General features: G+C 44.5%; 1 protein-coding gene across 1 annotated transcript in view; it reads right to left on the reverse strand.

The window, feature by feature from the left end:
* Positions 1 to 3,513: 3,513 nt before the first annotated feature.
* LOC119310369 (DDT domain-containing protein DDR4-like) overlaps positions 3,514 to 24,627 on the reverse strand; it is a 28,845-nt gene continuing 7,731 nt past the window's right edge. The window contains exons 3-15 of the mRNA XM_037586141.1: positions 9,767 to 9,848; positions 8,990 to 9,408; positions 8,771 to 8,881; positions 8,552 to 8,638; positions 8,425 to 8,462; positions 8,258 to 8,339; positions 7,334 to 7,440; positions 7,074 to 7,245; positions 6,195 to 6,287; positions 5,984 to 6,107; positions 5,087 to 5,129; positions 4,798 to 4,992; positions 3,514 to 4,714 (exon numbers count right to left, since the gene is read on the reverse strand). Coding sequence (XP_037442038.1) covers positions 4,126 to 4,714; positions 4,798 to 4,992; positions 5,087 to 5,129; positions 5,984 to 6,107; positions 6,195 to 6,287; positions 7,074 to 7,245; positions 7,334 to 7,440; positions 8,258 to 8,339; positions 8,425 to 8,462; positions 8,552 to 8,638; positions 8,771 to 8,881; positions 8,990 to 9,408; positions 9,767 to 9,848 — 2,142 coding nt within the window. The 3' untranslated portion in view covers positions 3,514 to 4,125. The remainder of the gene's footprint in view (positions 4,715 to 4,797; positions 4,993 to 5,086; positions 5,130 to 5,983; positions 6,108 to 6,194; positions 6,288 to 7,073; positions 7,246 to 7,333; positions 7,441 to 8,257; positions 8,340 to 8,424; positions 8,463 to 8,551; positions 8,639 to 8,770; positions 8,882 to 8,989; positions 9,409 to 9,766; positions 9,849 to 24,627) is intronic.

Here is a 24,627-nt window from a genome sequence, read left to right on the forward strand (position 1 = left end):
TTCATATGGACTCGGTTATGTGCGCAAAGTGCCCTAATCAAATCGGAGTATTCGTGACAATTTCTTGTTTGTGTGTTGGTTGCACCGTAGAGGAAGCCGACTCTCCTTCTCAAGCTGGACATTAAGTAAGCGTTCGATTCGGTGCGCCATGACTACAACCTCCTTCAACGGAGGAGTTTTTCCTCTCTTTTTTGCGGGGAGGAGCTTACCCTCGATATTCTGCAAGGGCATCTCCAACGCTGGGCGCTAAGGAGGGCGCCAGGATCGATTTCCTACTGATTTCCCTGTCAATTGGCAGTTAGGCCTTGGAATCCTAGCGCCAGACGCTACGTTGGCGCAAAGATAGGCATCGATCGCTTAGTTCTTCTCTCTCCCGCAACATGCGCCTGGGCTGTTCAATTAGCACTCAATCAGCACCGGCTGTTAGCATCTCACGTTGAGAGGTAAAGCGCCTAGGAATTTTCTAATTGAATAATATTTATTTTTTACTCCATAAGCATCTACTTAAGCGTCTTGCATTGAAGATGCCCTAATTGGATCCGTGCCCTCCTATCGTCTGCCAGGTCGCATGTGCTTCTCAACGGGGTCCCTGATGACCCAATTTAGCACAAGAAGTGTCTCATGCAAGGAGACCCACTCTTCCTCCTACTTTTTTTTCCTCGTGATTGACCCACTTCAGAGCCTTCTCTCCTTTGCCACCGACAAGGGCCTCCTCCACCGTCTTCCCGGCAAGGGTGCCACCTTTCACGCCTCCATTTACGCCACCGACGCGATTGTTTTCTTGGCTCTGATTAAAGAGGATATTGACGCTCTCGCTCACATCTTAGATGACTTTGGAGAGATCACGGGGCTCAAGATGAACTTCCACAAATCTCTTATGACTCCTATCCATTGCCAGGACATTAACATCAATGTCATCCTTCATAGCTTGAAAACCAAGAGGGCCACTTTCCCTATGTCTTATCTGGGCTTACCTCTCTCTATGTGGCGCCTTAAAAGAATAGATTTTCAGCTTCTTAAAGATAAGGTCGCCGACAAGCTACCTCCATGGAAAGGAAATCGCTTCAGGCCCTATTTGGTTCATAAGTCCTAAGACTTTTTTTAGTCCCAATTAAGAAGTCCCTAGTCCCGAAAAGGTTCCTCCCTGTTTGTTGCCAGGGACTAAAAAATCCCTAGTCCCTCCATAGAGGTTATTAAATGACCATATTACCCCTAGTATATAGAAAAATAACAACCAAACAACACCATGGGGCGGCGGTGCAATGGGTGCAGAGAGGGGCATTGTTGGAAAAGTCCCAAAAAAGACTCTCCTTAAGAGTGTTCTTCATTTAGTCCCAAAAAACAACTTTTAGTCCCTAGTAGTCCCTCCTGTTTGGTTAAAATGTCTCTAAGAGGGACTTTTTCTAGTCCCTACATCAAAAGGTCCCTGGAAACAAACACCCCCTCAATCTGGTCGGTCGGGTTGCTCTGGTCAAGGTGGTCCTTTTTTAAAGGAGGTTAAACCCCTGGCCTCTGCATCATAGTGATGCTCATGACCATTGTTATTAATTATTGAACAGAATACATAACAGCAACCGCATCCGAACCATTACAAGATGTAAAATAAAAACTACGACTAAGTTGATTTCTGCAACAACGCCTTCAAGAAGGGATAAACGTCCTCACAACATCATCGTCGCGTCCAACCGGAGACAAATTGGACAAGGATTTTCATCCTGCTTTTCCAAGACATCCAATGAAGACCAAAGTCCTTACCTCCCTAGCGATCTCCTATATCACTACGCTTGACATTCCGATCGAGGTCCTTGAGTTCATTGACAAGATCTGTAGAGCTTTTCTATGGACTAGCAGTGATAAATTTTATGGTGGCAAATGCAAAATTAATTGGGAGGTGGTTTGTCGCCCTACCTCCATTTCGGCAAGTTCACCCACACACTTCATCTTAGATGGCCATGACTTGAATGGTCGACCTTGGAGAGGGCCTGGATTGGCATGGGTAATCCATGTGACGACGAGAACATGGACCTTTTCTGGACCTTTTCCATGCTCTCACTCGTGTTCACGTCGGCAATGGCCGGAAAGCGAGCTTTTGGGATTCCCTTTGGACGGACAGGTTGTGGCCGAAACACATGTTGTTTAGGATGCGCTGCACAGCAACAAATGGGTGGATTAAATTGACACTTCTGGTAGTATTTCTTTACAACACCTACATAAATTCATCTTGCTTTGGGACTTGACCTCCCAATTTCTTTTGAACGACTAACAGCGTGACACCATTACCTAGAAGGTGTCCGCCTCTGGATGCTACGTACTCTGCTACTTTTTAGCTTCAAAACTCAATTCCTATGGTTGGTGTCCACGGACATGAAAAGGATAATTTAGAAAATTTGGGTACCCCTTAAGTGCAAGATTTTGCATGGCCCGTCACCCAAAACAGGGTTTGAACGGTGGGCAGACTTGCCAAGCACGGCTGGCCCAAGTGCGGCCAATACCCCTGTGCAACCGCACCCGAAGACGGTGGCACATTTGACCTTCCAATGCCACTATTCCACCCGGATTTGGAACATGATTAAGGATTGGCTTGGCCTACACCTTTGGATACTTTCATGTGGAATGATTTGAATGATGGCATGTCTTGGTGGTATCACCTCATCCATCAAGACAGCTCTCGATGCAAAGCGATGGCCTCCTTTGCCATGTTGGTAACTTGGGAGTTATGGAACGAGCATAACGCGAGGGTTTTCAACAAGGAGTCGCCCTCCCAGATCGTCTTCTCATGCATCCGCAAGGAAAACCGTTTTGTCTGTGGCCGCGGGGCTAAGCACGTGGGTTACATGCCGGGAGAGTACGCCTTTGTATTCCCTTTGGTCGCCTTGGGGCAATTGGTTTGTAAAACTACTCCCTTCTTAACTAATGAATGTGGCAAATCTTTTGCCACTTTAAAAGAAAAAAAATCTCCAGGCAATCGGGCCTGGATGGCAGGCTCGGCGAAAAATGCACGCTATAGAGCAGCTCGATCGCAAGGGTCTTCCCCGAGGCCGAACGATCACATTCCTTCGTTGCATCACCTGGCCTGAATCCGAAGCACATATGCAATGCAACGACAGCTTCATGTGTCATGTCACCACATTTTTATGTTGACCTGAACAAAAATTTCCACGCGAGTCCCCACGTCTGTTCTGAACTCACACGCTTGCGGAACTCCACCATGCATCCCTTTGAGTTGAGTTTTTCTTTATATGAATCTCGCAGCTATTTTTACAGAAACTGTTTGCTTTTCCAAGGAATCAGTCAGAAATTCTAAAGAATCAAAGAGGTGCAAGACTGACGCAGTAAATAATTTAAACGCACTTTTCGGAATAATCACAAACTAGGAGTAGATTGCCTACATATTCAGTTCGGTTGAACTTGTAATTCATGTGCCATCGCTCTCTTGCACTGTAATAATATTCGCTGCGTGGTCTACCCACCACGTCAATTTCTCTCCGTGCCAGCTACATTCAACACCGGACAGGACGGACCACAACAATTCTCTCTAGCAATTGCCTGGAGAATCCAGGTACCAACAAGTTCCAGCTTCCCTAAAAAAAATTAAAAAGAAGTTCCAGCTTCCAAGCGGCGTCAGCAGTCGATAACTGCGCGTGCACCACATGACAGTAACCAGTATAGGCCACCTCCTCACCTCAAGCGACAAGCAAAATGCCGCTCCTATAAGACTAGAATACATGATCTCGAAAAAAAAAGAGTACATGCCTACATGGAGGAGAGCCACAGATGCTGCCAGACAGAAAAACATCGACCAGACCGGGCACATCAATGGCGTCTGAGCAGGTTCGAGAAATCCAGCCGCTGCACAAGGACCATCTCCTCATAAGCTCCACGCTGACAAACTCCTGCCTGCCAGCAGTAATCAGCTTGATCGCTGACAAACTCCTGCCTGCCAGCAGTAATCAGCTTGATGGCACAGATGAGGGACGCATCGCCAGCTCATGGATACTCCATCTCCAGTGTGATCTGCGGTTCAACCCAGTGCCGGCGCCGGTACCCCTGGTGAAAACAAAAAAGGCTCTGGGCACCTGAATGTGCTGCACAACATGTTTATTACCCATTATTTGTCTTCCGCCGTCAAGACTGGACTGGCGCGCCACCCACAGGCGCAATCTCGTTAAGGTGGAGGAATCTTCTCCCAGCAACTTTGCTCTCCTCCCTGCCAGGAGCGTGCATCTTCACTATGTGAAGTAGGCGCTGCTCTTGACTTTTTATTGACATCTTTGCACCGTCTACTGCATCAGAACCGGCATCTGGATCCGGTGCATTCGGTTCGCCTGGCTTTCCCAATTCGGTATCTTTACCAGAGTGCCGCTGATGGTTCATATGGGGCCGGGCGGAACGCTTATTGCGCTTGATGCCTGTTTGGATCACATCCATAGGTTTCAGCCTGGCCCCTTGAGGACTGCGGGTTGGCAGTCTCTTGGACCATTGAACCCCCTCTTCATCTTCACTGCTCACAGAATACTCCACTTGGTCTTCCGATCGAAACTCTCCATCGTACTCTGAAGTACTTGCCTTGGGTTGTTTTCGACTTCTAAGATACTCCTCGTCATAGACAGCTTCACCCATGATATCGTCATCACTGTCAAAGTTCGTGTCGATGTCTGACACATTCTCAACAAAGTCCGTCGTGTATCTTTGAGATCTTTTTCTTTGACGAGACCTATAATTTGAACAATGCATGTTTATATGCTGATATAATCTTTGACAAAGGATCAGCTCAACATCAAGAGTTACAGGAGTTACCTACGATCAAGGGTCTCAGCCTTTTCCTCACCACCACTCCCTTGGTAGCTATATGACTTCAGTGGAGATTCTCCACGCCGTCCATTACATACAGGTGAGGGTCCAGCTAACGTACCATTACTTGATGCCTCTCGTGTTGGGACAAGTACTCCTCTGTTGGTAGTGGCAACGACCTGAACAGGGTTCTCACTTTTCCTGTCAGTATAAGAGTACAGAAATTTGTGTCATGAGTTTCGTTGTTTATAAAAAATCCTTTAATGGAACTATGGAGCGTAGATGATTCACCTACTTTATTGCTTTTAGGGCCTCATTTATTGAACGATCATAATCATCTGCATGGTAAGGAAAGAGTTTCTCGTTAGGAGAACAGTAAATCTGTACATACCTTTGATCTTGTTCCAATGGGAACTATGAACTATCCAATGCAAAAAATGGCATGGAAATATTATTTAGTCTAAAAGATTTTTATGTACAATTGCAGTGGTATCATAACTTCAGTTGAGGGGTTTACACAAGTTACTGGGAATAGCTTGCTGACATTTATTATTCATCAAGTGCTGAGACATTACAGATACCTTTCTTAAAGCATATCAGTAAGAACAGCTAGTCAGCTACAGAAAGTGCATCCAAACTTAACTATTCTTCTACGCATAATAAACTAGCGAGACAACAGATTTACAACTGTGTAACTAAGCTTAGCAAGTTCAGACACTATTGACATGACACTTATGTGCACAGTATTGCACATATGAAGGTGAGGATGAAAGCCTTTATAGAAGCTAGCCCTAATTCAGGCCGCGCTCAACCAAAATAAAGATAAGAATCCTATGCTAGGAAGTTAGCAATTAGTTTCTGTTTGATAGGTTACAATTAGTTTACGTTCGTTAAGGGTACTCTACCCATCCAATGTACTGCCACATGCCATTTGAAGTTAGGCAAGAATCAATAAACAAAAGAAGGTCATTCTCATCCCTGATCTCTTCTCTACCGAAGAAAGCTGTGCAGCCCTGCCATCTTCTCGATCATTACGGTGATGCTAAAGCATGAAATGGCAGTGAAACATCTAATGTGAAGGGTTGGCTAAATGAACAAGAAGCTATAACAGCCGGTAAACACGTAATGGAGGAAATGCTACCATATTAGGACAACTAATTAATAGCAGTGTTAACTTTAGTCTTAAGCTTACCGAAAGTATAGGTGACACGCTTTCTTTCACGATGGGAGCGGCCAGAGGTGAATCTATCAAATGTCAAGTAGCTATTAAGGAGAAGGGCTTCCCTTTGTTGCTTTTTTAGCAGCTTCTCCTTCTTCTGCAAGAGGATTTGTCACACGTTAAATAGGCAGTTATTGTACTGTAGGCAGATAATTTGAACTCCTTGAGAGGAGCAGTTGAATACCTTGTGAGTCTTTTCCATCTCTGGGAGATAATTGAGCTTCAACTTCTTTCCAAGTGAGACCTCTGTCCTGTTACTACTTGAAAAGAGTTTTTCCTACATATAAGATTGACAGAAAATAACTAATATCAGTGAACTTCCATAGAATTTTCACAAGAGTAAGAGATCTAAAACTACTTCACAAAAACCTTGTATGCCATTTGATGCCAAAAGTTCACATTTTTATTTGGGTAAGCTCTTCCAGTGCGTCTCTCACTAAAGTCAGTAACCTTTGATGTACTTGGGGACCTTGGTTATTCTCTGCCCACAGCATTAGATGGTTGCAGATGTCTGAATATTACATGGGGCATTGTAAGGTGGACACCTGACAGAGCACACTTTTGCACATGCTCTTATCCTCCCTACCTCTCCGTTATGTTGCACAACATGCACCAACAAATAGTTAAATACTGGAGTACATGTTTATGTTATCTATAAATTGGTTCCGGAAGGCCCTTGCTCATATCTGTCATTAATTTAATTTTGTCGCGAAGATATGTCATACAACAATCAAAACCAGCAATATCTAAGAAAAGCAAGCCCAAGTGTGAATATTTGCCACCAAGCTAGTAATGATACACAAGCACACAGATTGACCAATTCATTGATCCTGTTACCATGCATGCTCAATATGCTTTTCAGAGAAAACCATGCCAGTACCATGCATCAGTAGTAACAGAAGATGTCAAATGATGCTCACAGAAAGCGCATTTGCCTTGTGGATGCTACTGTGCGCATGTAAGTGTGTCTGATTCAACTCCATTCAGAGGAACAATTCCAGGACTCCATTCAGTAACAGAGGACCTAAAAGTGCATATGATTAACTCGAAAGTTAAAACTTACTGCTGCTGCTTCAAATTCAACAAAGTTGGTTGCGACAGTCTCCCACTGATAGGATACAACTGGAACACCTAAGAACCCCTTTCGTTTAGATTTTCTTGTTTGCTCCTTCACATACTCCACTTGTCTAATTTCGCGATATAATCGATGACCGAGAATCGGATCTTCATCATACCTATAGTGCATTAGTTGATTAGAATTGACCTTGGCCACAACAAGGTGCTTAAGACTCATTTCAGAACTAAAAGTTGTCTTTTGCCCACCAGTATGAGATTCCATGGGAATCTCCCCCAATTCGTTCTTTGCAGAAATCAGGGAGCTGATAACCCTTTTTTAGACAACTATCTACGAAGATCCGAACATCCTCTTGCTGCAAAATAACTGTATCCTATCAGTTATATGTCAACAATTATTTATCAATCTTGAAGCACTCATGACCAGAAAACTTAATGACGACATTTGCAGCTAGTTGTAGGCATCTCTTAATAATTACAAACATGAAGATATTGAAGGCTTTTACATGCTCACAGAGGAGTTGTACACATGGGAGATACAACAAAACACTTCCTGGGCCTTGCTAGGAACCACATATTTCATTCACACAGGATTACATCAAAAATATGTTATTAAATCCATTACCACTCACAATTTAACATGTGGAGATGAAATATGTCCAGAAAGAGATGCGTAAAATAGCAGGCAATTGATGCCACTGTTCTAAACAGAATCACTAATCGCTTATGCAGATTAGCGGACTCGATATGCAATTGAGTAATGAAAACATCAAGCAGGTGCACATGTGGCTGTAGCATATGTAGATTGCAGAGCAATACTCAAATCACTGATCATATGTTTAGATAACTGTAAGTTGCATGCCCAGACATATCACTAGGCTGCAAACATATGCATTATTAAATCTGACTTTTGCAAGTACATTAGGCAGCTTTTAATAACATACGAACATTCCTAGGTAACTTGACCACAGATATTACTGACTATTCAGCAGGAGGCCAACTACAAGTAACTTTTCATAGATTAAATGCAGACGAAGCACCAACATTCATATGTTAACATTAGCTGCTAGATAAATAACCTAGAATGTGGGTTTTGTTTCATATGATAACATAACACCGTGAGGCTCACTGCTATTACTACAAATGTTCCACACAAAAATTAGGGGCACACACCTCACAACGTATGTCACATATTGCTTTCAGGATCATTAATCGAGTCGCTGGCTCAAGTTCCTTGTACGTTTCAATTTCCGCTCTGAGAAAGGAAAAACAGTAAGTCATCCAATACTCAATTGTAGCAAGGGATTCAGGGCGAGGAATTGCTTGGGTACAGAACTCACCCATGTGAGGCAACAATTGGTAGATTGCCTTCTGCAACCTGAAGATCAGGCCTTTTTTTAGCTCATTAACCAAATGCAGTACTAGCCCTAGTACAAAATTATTCTTGATAATGAACAAATCACATACCAGATGCCACCAGTCCTTCAATTTTCTACATAACACTGTCACCCATTTTCCGTCTGCCATGGACATTCGAGCTACGGGGGGAATCGACTGCAAAATGCAAATAAGAAGCACTAAGAAGCTATGTATAATATTTGACAAGCTTATCAATTATCATTTGAATACTGATTCTATGCAGGGGAATGTGTGATGCTGTTGTAACATTCCCAACATCAGGCTCACCCTTAATAGCGGCACATGCAAGCCTTCCAACGTGCCATTGGGCACTATGAGGGCGTCCTCCAGCTCCTCCGCCGTGAACTCCACCGCGATGTTCAGCAATGGCCGGAACACCTGCAGCTCCGGAGCAGAGCAACCGCGGCGACGGTCAAACTCCAAATGCTAAACCCTAAACCCTAGAGGAGAAGGCCTAGGCAGCGGAATACGATCGGGAGCGCTCACCTGGAGGAAGTTGAGGACGCAGGCGAGCTCCCACATGCCCCGCAGCCTCCACCGCGGCAGCTCGCCGGGGTCCGCGGGCTCCGCGACGAGCGGCGTCACGACGCGGCATTGCGGCGCGTCCGGCTCCGCCTCCTCGGGCTCCTCCTCCACGATCTTCCTCGGGCGGCCCGGGCCCGGCCGCCGCGGCGGGGGCGTGGGGTAGGGCGCGGGCGGCGCCAGGGGGCGGCTGCACGCGCGCGGCGGGCGCGTCCTCCTCGCCGGCGGCGCGGCGGCCTCGGCCTCGGGCGGCGGGGGGTCGTGCGGAGGATCCTGCTGCGGCGGCGAGGAGGCGGCCATCTCCGGCGAGATTTTCGCGGCGGGGCGTCGGATCGGCGGCGAGGGGCAGGGTCGGGAGGGGAGGGGGCAGGGCCGGTCACGGGCTCACGGGGAAAAGGGGGAGGAGTGAGGGGGCAGAAAGGGGATTTCGCGTGGGGCAAGGTAACGGAAGCGCGTGGGAAGCGGGGGGGAACAGAGCGCTGGGGGCAGGGGCAAAAGCGGGATTTCGGGCGAGCCGGGGTTTTGGGGAGGGTTTCGGCCGGACCGGGTCATCATGGCTCAATCATCACGCCGTGACATAGATAGGGTGATCCCATAAACCAAGTGACAGTGCTGCTGCTGCCCAGGGAACAATGTACAAATCTTCAGAAATTGGAAAGATAAAAGTTTATGCTTTGAGTCGAAAATTTTGTGGGGAGGGGGGTAATGATATTTGACAAATGTTTGCTGAGAGTGAGATACCAGCGAACGCCTCCAGAGTCACACGATCCAGATCACACGATCCAGATCCAGATGACAGCACTACGAGAATTGCACTAGAAAACTAAAGAAGCATCATGATTGTTCTGAAAACTGCCACCATCCCTAACACTAAAAGTGCCACCCCGCGCATTCGCAAACGCCTTGTGTGGCCGCAGACTTTTTCAGGGGATTAGCGTCCTAGAAAAAGCTCAAAAAATTGAAGCGTAAAGCTTTGGCAAGAGAACTAAGAAAAGGTATGACCCATTCATCTTACGAACGGTTGTTGGTTGGTTGGAGAAATCAATGAAACACATGAGGGACAGCCATGAATCCGCATATAGAGAAAAGCATCAAGCTAGGCGATCTGCAATCTTTGGAATATATCTCAAAACTGATATTGATGATGCCTCCATCTCCATTGAAGTTCCTTCTTCAAATGTGGATTCTATTTTATAGGTCGAAGATTTTGGATTATTACTTGATGCTACGTCGCTCTACATTGAAAAAATGATGCCTTTTGTCACGAATTATGTGTCCTTAAAGCCTTTGCTGCAAGAGATATCATGCACAACTTTGGCCATTGAAGAACCATGCCAATTCAAGCGGACTTCCTCCAAGCTTCATCCTCTGTGAATTCAAGGTGAATCATCCCGGTTTCCATGACACATAGGTTTGCGAAGCCATGTTTTATAAACCAATCTACCCCTGGTTGCTCCTTATGTGACAACCATGACGATGCCTCGATCCAGATGCAACTCTTGTCCGGCTTGACAAGTCATTTACCTCCCTTTTGTGGATTTACCTCTTTTTTTAACACTGGATTTACCTTTTTCTAATTATCAAGCAAAATAACTACTCACCACGTTAAAAAAACCACGACACTTATTTTGGAAATGGAGGGAGTAAACCGTAAGTCTGTAACTCAACTTCAATAAGATGTTTCTAGTGTTGAGGAACACGGTAATTTCAAAAAAATTCCTACAATCACGCAAGATCTATCAAGGTGATGCATAGCAACGAGAGGGGAGAGTGTGTCCACGTACCCTCGTAGACCGAAAGCGGAAGCGTTAAGTAACGCGGTTGATGTAATCGAATGTCTTTGCGATCCAACTGATCAAGTACCGAACACACGGCACCTCCACGATCTGCACACGTTCAGCTCGGTGACGTCCCTCGAACTCTAGATCCAACTGAGGCCGAGGGAGAGTTCCATTAGCACGACGGCGTGGTGACGGTGATGATGAAGTTACTGCGCAGGGCTTCGCCTAAGCACTACGACTAAAAACTATGGAGGGGGCATCGCACACGGCTAAAAGATCAACTTGTGTCTATGGGGTGCCCCCCTCCCCCGTATATAAAGGAGGGGAGGAGGAGGCCGGCCAGCCACAAGGGGCGCGCCAAGGGGGGAGGATTCCTACTCCTAATAGGAGTAGGTTTCCCCCTTTCCTAGTCCAAGAAGGAGAAGAAGGGAAAGAGGAGACAAGAGAAGGAAGGAGAGGGGGTGCCCCCCTTCCCTTGTCCAATTCGGATTGGGTAAGGAGGGGGCGCCACCTCTGGCCGACCCTCTCTCTTCTCCACTAAGGCCCACTAAGGCCCATTAATCCCTCGAGGGGTTCCGGTAACCCTCCGGTACTCCGGTTTTATCTGAAACTTCTCTGGAACACTTTCAGTGTCCGAATATACCCATCCAATATATCAATCTTTATGTCTCGACCATTTTGAGACTCCTCGTCATGTATGTGATCTCATCAGGGACTACGAACAACCTTCGGTACATCAAATCACATAAACTCATAATACCAATCGTCATCGAACGTTAAGCGTGCGGACCCTACGGGTTCGAGAACTATGTAGACATGATCGAGACACGTCTCCGGTCAATAACCAATAGCAGAACCTGGATGCTCATATTGTTTCCTACATATTCTATAAAGATCTTTATCGGTCAAACCGCATAACAACATATGTTGTTCCCTTTATCATCGGTATGTTACTTGCCCGAGATTCGATCGTCGATATCATCATACCTAGTTCAATCTCGTTATCGGCAAGTCTCTTTACTCGTTCCATAATACTTCATCCCGCAACTAACACATTAGTCACAATGCTTGCAAGGCTTAGTGATGAGTATTACCGAGAGGGCCCAGAGATACCTCTCCGAAACACGGAGTGACAAATCCTATTCTCAATCTATGCCAACCCAACAAACACCTTCGGAGACACCTGTAGAGCACCTTTATAGCGATAAAGTAAAGCAATTATTTGGTGCTTGCATCTTATGCAATAAAGAGACAACCATAAGGTTTCTGCCAGTTGCCGATAACTTCAACAAAACATGATCATCTCATAATAAAAATTTAGCATCATGTCTTGACCATATCACATCACAACATGCCCTGCAAAAACAAGTTAGACGTCCTCTACTTTGTTGTTGCAAGTTTTACGTGGTTGCTACGGACTGAGCAAGAACCGTTCTTACCTACACATCAAAACCACAACGATAGTTCGTCAAGTTAGTGCTGTTTTAACCTTCTCAAGGACCGGGCGTAGCCACACTCGGTTCAACTAAAGTTGGAGAAACTGATGCCCGCTAGTCACCTGTGTGCAAAGCACGGCGGTAAAACCAGTCTCGCGTAAGCGTACGCGTAATGTCGGTCCGAGCCGCTTCATCCAACAATACCGCCGAACCAAAGTATGACATGCTGGTAAGTAGTATGACTTGTATCGCTCACAACTCACTTGTGTTCTACTCGTGCATATAACATCTACGCATAAAACCAGGCTCGGATGCCACTATTGGGGAACGTAGTAATTTCAAAAAAATTCCTACGCACACGCAAGATCATGGTGATGCATAGCAATGAGAGGGGAGAGTGTGTCCACGTACCCTCGTAGACCGAAAGCGGAAGCGTTAGCACAACGCGGTTGATGTAGTCGTACGTCTTCACGATCAGACCGATCCAAGTACCGAACGTACGCACCTCCAAGTTCAGCACACGTTCAGCTCGATGACGTCCCTCAAACTCCGATCCAGCCGAGCTTTGAGGGAGAGTTCCGTCAGCACGATGGCATGGTGACGATGATGATGTCCTACCGACGCAGGGCTTCGCCTAAGCACCACTACGATATTATCGAGGTGGATTATGGTGGAGGGGGGCACCGCACACGGCTAAGAGATCCAAGGGATCAATTGTTGTGTCTATGGGGTGCCCCCTGCCCCTATATATAAAGGAGCAAGGGGGGAGGTGGCCGGCCAAGGAGGAGGGCGCGCCAAGGGGGGAATCCTACTCCCACCGGGAGTAGGACTCCTCCTTTCCTTGTTGGAGTAGGAGAGAAGGAAAGAGGAGGAGAGGGAAAATGAAAAGGGGGCTGCACCCCTTGTCCAATTCGGACCAGAGGGGGGGCGCAGGCCTCCTTCCTTTTGGCCTCTCTCCTCTATTCCCGTATGGCCCAATAAGGCCCATATACTCCCTGGCGAATTCCCGTAACTCTTCGGTACTCCGAAAAATACCCGAATCACTCGGAACCTTTCCGAAGTCCGAATATAGTCGTCCAATATATTGATCTTTACGTCTCGACCATTTCGAGACTCCTCGTCATGTCCCTGATCTCATCCGGGACTCCAAACTCCTTCGGTACATCAAAACACATAACTCGTAATATAACCGTCACCGAACTTTAAGCGTGCGGACCCTACGGGTTCGAGAACTATGTAGACATGACCGAGACACATATCCGATCAATAACCAATAGCGGAACCTAGATGCTCATATTTGAAGGAAATATGCCCTAGAGGCAATAATAAAGTCATTATTTTTTTCCTTATTTCATGATAAATGTTTATTATTCATGCTAGAATTGTATTAACCGGAAACATAATACATGTGTGAATACATAGACAAACATAGTGTCACTAGTATGCCTCTACTTGACTAGCTCGTTGAATCAAAGATGGTTAAGTTTCCTAGCCATGGACAAAAGAGTTGTCATTTGATTAACGGGATCACATCATTAGGAGAATGATGTGATTGACATGACCCATTCCGTTAGCCTAGCACTTGATCATTTAGTATGTTGCTATTGCTTTCTTCATGACTTATACATGTTCCTGTAACTATGAGATTATGCAACTCCCGTTTACCGGAGGAACACTTTGGGTGCTACCAAACGTCACAACGTAACTAGGTGATTATAAAGGAGTACTACAGGTGTCTCTGAAGGTACATGTTGAGTTGGCGTATTTCGAGATTAGGTTTTGTCACTCCGATTGTCGGAGAGGTATCTCTGGGCCCTCTCGGTAATGCACATCATTATAAGCCTTGCAAGCAATGTGACCAAATGAGTTGGTTACGGGATGATGCATTACGGAACGAGTAAAGAGACTTGCCGGTAACGAGATTGAACTAGGTATTGGATACCGACGATCGAATCTCGGGCAAGTAACATACCGATGACAAAGGGAACAACGTATGTTGTTATGCGGTTTGACCGATAAAGATCTTCGTAGAATATGTAGGAGCCAATATGAGCATCCAGGTTCCGCTATTGGTTATTGACCAAGAATAGTTCTAGGTCATGTCTACATAGTTCTCGAACCCGTAGGGTCCGCACGCTTAACGTTACGATGACAGTTTTATTATGAGTTTATAAAGTTTTGATGCACCGAAGTTTGTTCGGAGTCCTGGATGTGATCACGGACATAACGAGGAGTCTCGAAATGGTCGAGACATAAAGATTGATATATTGGAAGCCTATATTTGGACATCGGAATCGTTCCGGGTGAAATCGGCATTTTACCGGAGTACCGGGAGGTTACCGGAACCCCCCGGGGGGTTATTGGGCCTACATGGGCCTCGAGGGAGAAGAGAGAAGGAACCAGGAGGGGGACGCGCGCCCCTCCCCTTCCTAGTCCAAATAGGACAAGGGAAAGGGGGCGGCGCCCCCCCTTTCCTTCCTCCCTTCCTCCTCCTTCCCCCCTTCTCCTACTCCTACTTGGAAAGAAGGGAGTCCTACTCCTGGTGGGAGTAGGACTCCCCCTTGGCGCGCCCTCCTTGGCCGGCCGCCTCCTCCCCCTGGCTCCTTTATATACTGGGGCGGGGGGCACCCCATAGAAACAGAAGTTGATCTACGGATCGCTCCTTAGCCGTGTGCGGTGCCCCCTTCCACCATATTCCACCTCGGTCATATCGTCGTGAAGCTTAGGCGAAGCCCTACGCCGGTAGAACATCAACATCGTCACCACGCCGTCGTGCTGACGGAACTCATCTCCGGAGCTTTGTGGATCGAAGGCCGGAGATCGTCATCGAGCTGAACGTGTGCTGAACTCGGAGGTGCCGTACGTTCGGTACTTGGATCGGTCGGATCGTGAAGACGTACGACTACATCAACCGCGTTGTTATAATGCTTCCGCTTTCGGTCTACGAGGGTACGTAGACATCACTCTCCCCTCTCGTTGTTATGCCATCACCATGATCTTGCGTGTGCGTAGGAAATTTTTGAAATTACTACGTTCCCCAACAGTGGCATCCGAGCCTAGGTTTTATGCGTTGATGTTATATGCACGAGTAGAACACAAGTGAGTTGTGGGCGATACAAGTCATACTGCTTACCAGCATGTCATACTTTGGTTCGGCGGTATTGTGAGATGAAGCGGCCCTGACCGACATTACGCATACGCTTACACGAGACTGGTTTCACCGTTACGAGCACTCATGCTTAAAGGTGGCTGGCGGGTGCCTGTCTCTCTCACTTTAGTTGAACCGAGTGTGGCTACGCCCGGTCCTTGCGAAGATTAAAACATCACCAACTTGACAAACTATCGTTGTGGTTTTGATGCGTAGGTAAGAACGGTTCTTGCTCAGCCCGTAGCAGCCACGTAAAATTTGCAACAACAAAGTAGAGGACGTCTAACTTGTTTTTGCAGGGCATGTTGTGATGTGATATGGTCAAGACGTGATGAGATATAAGTTGTTGTATGAGTTGATCATGTTTTGTTGAAGTTATCGGCAACTGGCAGAAGCCCTATGGTTGTCTCTTTGTTGCATAAGATGCAAGTGCCAAATAATTGCTTTACTTTATCGCTATGCGATAGCAATAGTTGCAAGAGCAATAGTTGGCGAGACGACCATGTGACGACACATTGATATAGATCAAGATGATGAAGATCATGGTGTCGTGCCGGTAACGATAGAGATCATGACAGTACTTTGGAGATGGAGATCAAAGGTGCAAGATGATCATGGCCATATCATGTCACATATTTTGATTGCATATGATGTTTATCTGTTATACATCTTATTCTGTTTTGTTTGACGGTAGCATTTTAAGATGATCTCTCACTAATTATCAAGAAGTGTTCTCCCTGAGTATGCACCGTTGCGAAAGTTCTTCGTGCTGAGACACCACGTGATGATCGGGTGTGATAGGCTCTACGTTCAAATACAACGGGTGCAAAACAGTTGCACACGCGGAATACTCAGGTCATACTTGACGAGCCTAGCATATACAGATATGGCCTCGGAACACGGAGACCGAAAGGTCGAGCGTGAATCATATAGTAGATATGATCAACATATTGATGTTCTTCGTTGAAACTACTCCATCTCACATGATGATCGGACATGGTTTAGTTGATATGGATCACGTGATCACTTAGAGGATTAGAGGGATGTCTATCTAAGTGGGAGTTCTTAAGTAATATGATTAATTGAACTTTAATTTATCATGAACTTAGTCCTGGTAGTATTTTGCAAATTATGTTGTAGATCAATAGCTCGCGTTGTTGCTTTCATATGTTTATTTTGATATGTTCCTAGAGAAAATTGTGTTGAAAGATGTTAGTAGCAATGATGCGGATTGGATCCGTGATCTGAGGTATGCTCATTGCTGCACAGAAGAATTATGTCCTTAATGCACCGCTAGGTGACAGACCTATTGCAGGAGCAGATGCAGACGTTATGAACGTTTGGCTAGCTCAATATGATGACTACTTGATAGTTTTGTGCACCATGCTTTATGGCTTAGAATCGGGACTTCAAAGACGTTTTGAACGTCATGGACCATATGAGATGTTCCAGGAGTTGAAGTTAATATTTCAAGCAAATACCCGAGTTGAGAGATATGAAGTCTCCAACAAGTTCTATAGCTAAAGGATGGAGGAGAATCGCTCAACTAGTGAGCATGTGCTCAGATTGTCTGGCTACTTCAATCGCTTGAATCAAGTGGGAGTTAATCTTCCAGATAAGATAGTGATTGACAGAATTCTCTAGTCACCATCACTAAGTTACTAGAACTTCGTGATGAACTATAGTTTGCAAGGGATGACGAGAATGATTCCCGAGCTCTTTGTGATGTTGAAATCGACGAAGGTAGAAATCAAGAAAAACATCAAGTGTTGATGGTAGAAAAGACCACTAGTTTCAAGAAAAGGGCAAAGGGAAGAAGGGGAACTTCAAGAAGAACGGCAAGCGAGTTGCTGCTCAAGTGAAGAAGCCCAAGTCTGGTCCTAAGCCTGAGACTAAGTGCTTCTACTGCAAAGGGATTGGTCACTGGAAGCGGAACTACCCCAAGTGATTGGCGGATAAGAAGGATGGCAAAGTGAACATAAGTATATTTGATATACATGTTATTGATGTGTACTTTACTAGTGTTTATAGAAACCCCTCAGTATTTGGTACTAGTTCAGTTGCTAAGATTAGTAACTCGAAACGGGAGTTGCAGAATAAACAAAGACTAGTTGAAGGGGAAATGACGATGAGTGTTGGAAGTAGTTCCAAGATTGATATGATCATCATCGCACACTCCCTATACTTTTGGGATTAGTGTTGAAACTAAATAAGTGTTATTTGGTGTTTGCGTTGAGCATGAATATGATTTGATCATGTTTATTGCAATATGGTTATTCATTTAAGTAAGAGAATAAATTGTTGTTCTGTTTACATGAATAAAACCTTATATGGTTACACACCCAATGAAAATGGTTCATTGGATCTCGATCGTAGTGATACACATATTCATAATATTGAAACCAAAAGATGCAAAGTTAATAATGATAGTGCAACTTATTTGTGGCACTGCCGTTTGGGTCATATCGGTGTAAAGCGCATGAAGATACTCCATAAAGATGGATTTTCGGAATCACTTGGTTATGAATCATTTGATGCTTGCAAACTGTGCCTTTTGGGCAAGATGACTAAAACTCCGTTCTCCGGAACAATGGAACGTGCTACTGACTTATTGGAAATAATACATACCGATGTATGCGATCCAATGAGTGTTGATGCTCGTGGCAAGTATCGTTATTTTCTAACCTTCGCAAGATGATTTGAGAAGATATGGGTATATCTACTTGATGAAACATAAGTCTGAAATAGTTGAAAGGTTCAAAGAATTTCAGAGTGAAGTGGAGAATCATCATAACAAGAAAATAAAGTTTCTGTGATTTGATCGTGGAGACAAATATTTGAGTTACGAGTTTGGTCTTCAATTAAAACAATGTGGAATAGTTTCACAGCTCACGCCACCTGGAACACCACAACGTTATGGTGTGTCCGAACGTCGTAACCGCACTTTATTGGATATGGTGCGATCTATGATGTCTCTTACTGATTTGCCACTATTGTTTTGGGGTTATGCATTAGAGACAGCTGCATTCACGTTAAAAGGGCACCATCTAAATCCGTTGAGACGACACCGTATGAACTATGGTTTAGCAGTAAACCTAAGCTGTCATTTCTTAAAGTTTGGAGTTGCGATGCTTATATGAAAAAGGTTTTCAACCTGATAAGCTCGAACCCAAATCGGAGAAGTGCGTTTTCATAGAATACCCAAAGGTAACTATTGGGTACACCTTCTATCACAGATCTGAGGGCAAGATTTTTGTTGCTAAAAATGGATCCTTTCTAGAGAAGGAGTTTCTCTCGAAAGAAGTGAGTGGGAGGAAAGTAGAGCTTGATAAGGTAATTTGTACCTTCTCCCGAATTGGAAAGTAGTGTATCACAGAAATCAGTTCCAGTGATTCCTACACCAATTAGTGAGGAAGTTAATGATGATGATCATGAAACTTCAGATCAAGTTGCTACCAAACCTCGTAGGTCTTCCAGAGTAAGATCCGCACCAGAGTGGTACAGTAATCATGTTCTGGAAGTCATATTACTAGACCATGATGAACCTACGAACTATGAGGAAGCGATGATGAGCCCAGATTCCACGAAATGGCTTGAGGCCATAAAATCTGAGATATGATCCATGTATGAGAACAAAGTATGGACTTTGATTGACTTGCTCGATGATCAGCAAGCCATGTTAAATAAATGGATCTTCAAGAGGAAGACGGACACTGATAGTAGTGTTACTATCTACTAAGCTCGACTTGTTGCGAAAGGTTTTCAACAAGTTCAAAGTGTTGAATACGATGAGATTTTCTCACTCGTATCGAAACTTAAGTCTGTCCGAATCATGTTAGCAGTTGCCACATTTTATGAAATCTGGCAAATGGATGTCAAAACTGCATTCCTTAATGAATTTTCTTAAAGAAGAGTTGTATATGATGCAACCAGAAGGTTTTGTCAATCCTAAAGGTGCTAACAAATTGTGCAAGCTCCAGCGATCCATCTATGGACTGGTGCAAGCATCTCGGAATTGGAATATACGCTTTGATGAGTTGATCAAAGCATATGGTTTTATACAGACTTTTGAAGAAGCATGTATTTACAAGAAAGTGAGTGGGAGCTCTGTAGCATTTCTAATATTATATGTGGATGACATATTGTTAATTGGAAATGATATGGAAATTCTGGATAGCATGAAAGGATACTTGAATAAGAGTTTTTCAAAGCAAGACCTCGGTGAAGCTGCTTACACATTGAGCATCAAGATCTATATAGATAGATCAAGACGCTTGATAAGATTTTTCAATGAGTACATACCTTGATAAATTTTTGAAATAGTTCAAAATGGAACAGTCAAAGAAGGAGTTCTTGCCTGTGTTACAAGGTGTGAAGTTGAGTAAGACTCAAGACCCGACCATTGCAGAAAATAGAAAGAGAATGAAAAGTCATTCCCTATGCCTCAGTCATAGGTTCTATAAAGTATGCTATGCTGTGAACCAGACATATTGTATACCTTGCTCTGAGTTTGGCAAAGGAATACAATTTTGATCTAATAGTAGATCATTGGACAGTGGTCAATAATATCCTTAGTCAGGACTAAGGAGATGTTTCTCGATTATGGAGGTGATAAAAGAGTTTGTTGTAAAAGTTACATCGGTGCAAACTTTTACACTGATCCAGATGACTCTAAGTCTCAATCTGGATACATATTGAAAGTGGGAGCAATTAAGCTAGAGTAGCTCCATGCAGAGCATTGAAGACATAGAATATTTGCAAAATACATACGGCTCTGAATATGACAGACCCGTTGATTAAGCTTCTCTCACAAGCAAAACATGATCATACCTTAGTACTCTTTGGGTGTTAATCACATAGCGATGTGAACTAGATTATTGACTCTAGTAAACCCTTTGGGTGTTGATCACATGATGATGTGAACTATGGGTATTGATCACATGCAGATGTGAATATTGGTGTTAAATCACATAGCGATGTGAACTAGATTATTGACTCTAGTGCAAGTGGGAGACTGAAGGAAATATGCCCTAGAGGCAATAATAAAGTTATTATTTATTTCCTTATTTCATGATAAATGTTTATTATTCATGCTAGAATTGTATTAACCGGAAACATAATACATGTGTGAATACATAGACAAACATAGTGTCACTAGTATGCCTCTACTTGACTAGCTCGTTGAATCAAAGATGGTTAAGTTTCCTAGCCATGGACAAAAGAGTTGTCATTTGATTAACGGGATCACATCATTAGGAGAATGATGTGATTGACATGACCCATTCCGTTAGCCTAGCACTTGATCGTTTAGTATGTTGCTATTGCTTTCTTCATGACTTATACATGTTCCTGTAACTATGAGATTATGCAACTCCCGTTTACCGGAGGAACACTTTGGGTGCTACCAAACGTCACAACGTAACTGGGTGATTATAAAGGAGTACTACAGGTGTCTCTGAAGGTACATGTTGAGTTGGCGTATTTCGAGATTAGGTTTTGTCACTCCGATTGTCGGAGAGGTATCTCTGGGCCCTCTCGGTAATGCACATCATTATAAGCCTTGCAAGCAATGTGACCAAATGAGTTGGTTACGGGATGATGCATTACGGAACGAGTAAAGAGACTTGCCGGTAACGAGATTGAACTAGGTATTGGATACCGACGATCGAATCTCGGGCAAGTAACATACCGATGACAAAGGGAACAACGTATGTTGTTATGCGATTTGACCGATAAAGATCTTCGTAGAATATGTAGGAGCCAATATGAGCATCCAGGTTCCGCTATTGGTTATTGACCAAGAATAGTTCTAGGTCATGTCTACATAGTTCTCGAACCCGTAGGGTCCGCACGCTTAACGTTACGATGACAGTTTTATTATGAGTTTATAAAGTTTTGATGCACCGAAGTTTGTTCGGAGTCCCGGATGTGATCACGGACATAACGAGGAGTCTCGAAATGGTCGAGACATAAAGATTGATATATTGGAAGCCTATATTTGGACATCGGAATCGTTCCGGGTGAAATCGGCATTTTACCGGAGTACCGGGAGGTTACCGGAACCCCCCGGGGGGTTATTGGGCCTACATGGGCCTCGAGGGAGAAGAGAGAAGGAACCAGGAGGGGGCCGCGCGCCCCTCCCCTTCCTAGTCCAAATAGGACAAGGGAAAGGGGGCGGCGCCCCCCCTTTCCTTCCTCCCTTCCTCCTCCTTCCCCCCTTCTCCTACTCCTACTTGGAAAGAAGGGAGTCCTACTCCTGGTGGGAGTAGGACTCCCCCTTGGCGCGCCCTCCTTGGCCGGCCGCCTCCTCCCCCCTGGCTCCTTTATATACGGGGGCGGGGGGCACCCCATAGAAACAGAAGTTGATCTACGGATCGCTCCTTAGCCGTGTGCGGTGCCCCCTTCCACCATATTCCACCTCGGTCATATCGTCGCGAAGCTTAGGCGAAGCCCTGCGCCGGTAGAACATCAACATCGTCACCACGCCGTCGTGCTGACGGAACTCATCTCAGTAGATTTGCTGGATCGGAGGCTGGAGATCGTCATCGAGCTGAACGTGTGCTGAACTCGGAGGTGCCGTACGTTCGGTACTTGGATCGGTCGGATCGTGAAGACGTACGACTACATCAACCGCGTTGTTATAACGCTTCCGCTTTCGTTCTACGAGGGTATGTAGACATCACTCTCCCCTCTCGTTTCTATGCCATCACCATGATCTTGCGTGTGCGTAGGAAATTTTTGAAATTACTACGTTCCCCAACAATATTGGCTCCCACATATTCTACGAAGATCTTTATCGGTCAAACCGCATAACAACATACGTTGTTCCCTTTGTCATCGGTATGTTACTTTCCCGAGATTCGATCGTCGATATCTCAATACCTAGTTCAATCTCGTTACCGACAAGTCTCTTTACTCGTTATGTAATGCATCATCCCGTACCTAACTCATTCGCTACATTGCTTGCAAGGCTTATAGTGATGTGCATTAGCGAGAGGGCCCAGAGATACCTCTCCGACAATCGGTGTGACAAATCCTAATCTCGAAATACGCCAACTCAACATGTACCTTTGGAGACACCTGCAGAGCTCCTTTATAATCACCCAGTTACCTTGTGACATTTGGTAGCACACAAAGTGTTCCTCCGGTAAACGGGAGTCATAGGAACATGTATAAGTCATGAATAAAGCAATAGCAACATACTAAACGATCAAGTGCTAAGCTAACGGAATGGGTCAAGTCAATCACATCATTCTCCTAATGATGTGATCCCGTTAATCAAATGACAACACATGTCTATGGCTAGGAAACTTAACCATCTTTGATTCAATGAGCTAGTCAAGTAGACGCATACTAGTGACACTTTGTTTGTCTATGTATTCACACATGTACTAAGTTTCCGGTTAATACAATTCTAGCATGAATAATAAACATTTATCATGAAATAAGGAAATAAATAATAACTTTATTATTGCCTCTAGGGCATATTTCCTTCAGTGGGCCCCCTGGTGCTCCATCGACCTCAACTCCAACTCCATATATTCACATTCGGGGAGGAAAAAAATCAGAGAGAAGGATTCATCGCGTTTTACGATACGGAGCCGCCGCCAAGCCCTAATCTCTCTCGGGAGGGCTGATCTGGAGTCCGTTCAGGGCTCCGGAGAGGGGAATCCATCACCGTCATCATCATCAACCAACCTCCATCACCAATTTCATGATGCTCACCGCCGTGCGTGAGTAATTCCATCGTAGGCTTGCTGGACGGTGATGGGTTGGATGAGATTTACCATGTAATCGAGTTAGTTTGTTAGGGCTTGATCCCTAGTATCTATTATGTTCTAAGATTGATGTTGCTATGACTTTGTTATGCTTAATGCTTGTCACGAGGGCCCGAGTGCCATGATTTCAGATCTGAACCTATTATGTTTTCATGAATATATGTGAGTACTTGATCCTATCTTGCAAGTCTATAGTCACCTATTATGTGTTATGATCCGTTAACCCCAAAGTGACAATAATCGGGATACTTACCGGTGACAACCGTAGTTTGAGGAGTTCATGTATTCACTAAGTGTTAATGCTTTGGTCCGGTACTTGATGTCTACTACACAACCTTCTTCTTGTAGACGTTGTTGGGCCTCCAAGTGCAGAGGTTTGTAGGACAGTAGCAAATTTCCCTCAAGTGGATGACCTAAGGTTTATCAATCCGTGGGTGGCGTAGGATGAAGATGGTCTCTCTCAAACAACCCTGCAACCAAATAACAAAGAGTCTCTTGTGTCCCCAACACACCCAATATAATGGCAAATTGTATAGGTGCACTAGTTCGGCGAAGAGATGGTGATACAAGTGCAATATGGATGGTAGATATAGGTTTTTGTAATCTGAAATTATAAAAACAGCAAGGTAACTAATGATAAAAGTGAGCGTAAACGGTATTGCAATGCTAGGAAACAAGGCCTAAGGTTCATACTTTCACTAGTGCAAGCTCTCTCAACAATAATAACATAACTGGATCATATAACTATCCCTCAACATGCAACAAAGAGTCACTCCAAAGTCACTAATAGCGGAGAACAAACGAAGAGATTATTGTAGGGTATGAAACCACCTCAAAGTTATCCTTTCTGATCGATCTATTCAAGAGTCCATAGTAAAATAACACGAAGCTATTCTTTCCGTTTGATCTATCATAGAGTTCGTACTAGAATAACACCTTAAGACACAAATCAACCAAAACCCTAATGTCACCTAGATACTCCAATGTCACCTCAAGTATCCATGTGCATGATTATACGATATGCATCACACAATCTTAGATTCATCTATTCAACCAACACAAAGTACTTAAAAGAGTGCCCCAAAGTTTCCACCGGAGAGTCAAGACGAAAACGTGTGCCAACCCCTATGCATAAGTTCATTGAACCCGCAAGTTGATCACCAAAACATACATCAAGTAGATTACGTGAATATCCCATTGTCACCATAGATAAGCACGACAAGACATACATCAAGTGTTCTCAAATCCTTAAAGACTCAATCCGATAAGATAACTTCAAAGGGAAAACTCAATCCATTACAAGAGAGTAGAGGGGGAGAAACATCATAAGATCCAACTATAATAGCAAAGCTCGCGATACATCAAGATCGTGCCATATCAAGAACACGAGAGAGAGAGAGAGAGATCAAACACATAGCTACTGGTACATACCCTCAGCCCCGAGGGTGAACTACTCCCT

This window comes from Triticum dicoccoides, chromosome 5B (assembly GCF_002162155.2).
Source record: "Triticum dicoccoides isolate Atlit2015 ecotype Zavitan chromosome 5B, WEW_v2.0, whole genome shotgun sequence".
NCBI classification, from domain to species: domain Eukaryota; kingdom Viridiplantae; phylum Streptophyta; class Magnoliopsida; order Poales; family Poaceae; genus Triticum; species Triticum dicoccoides.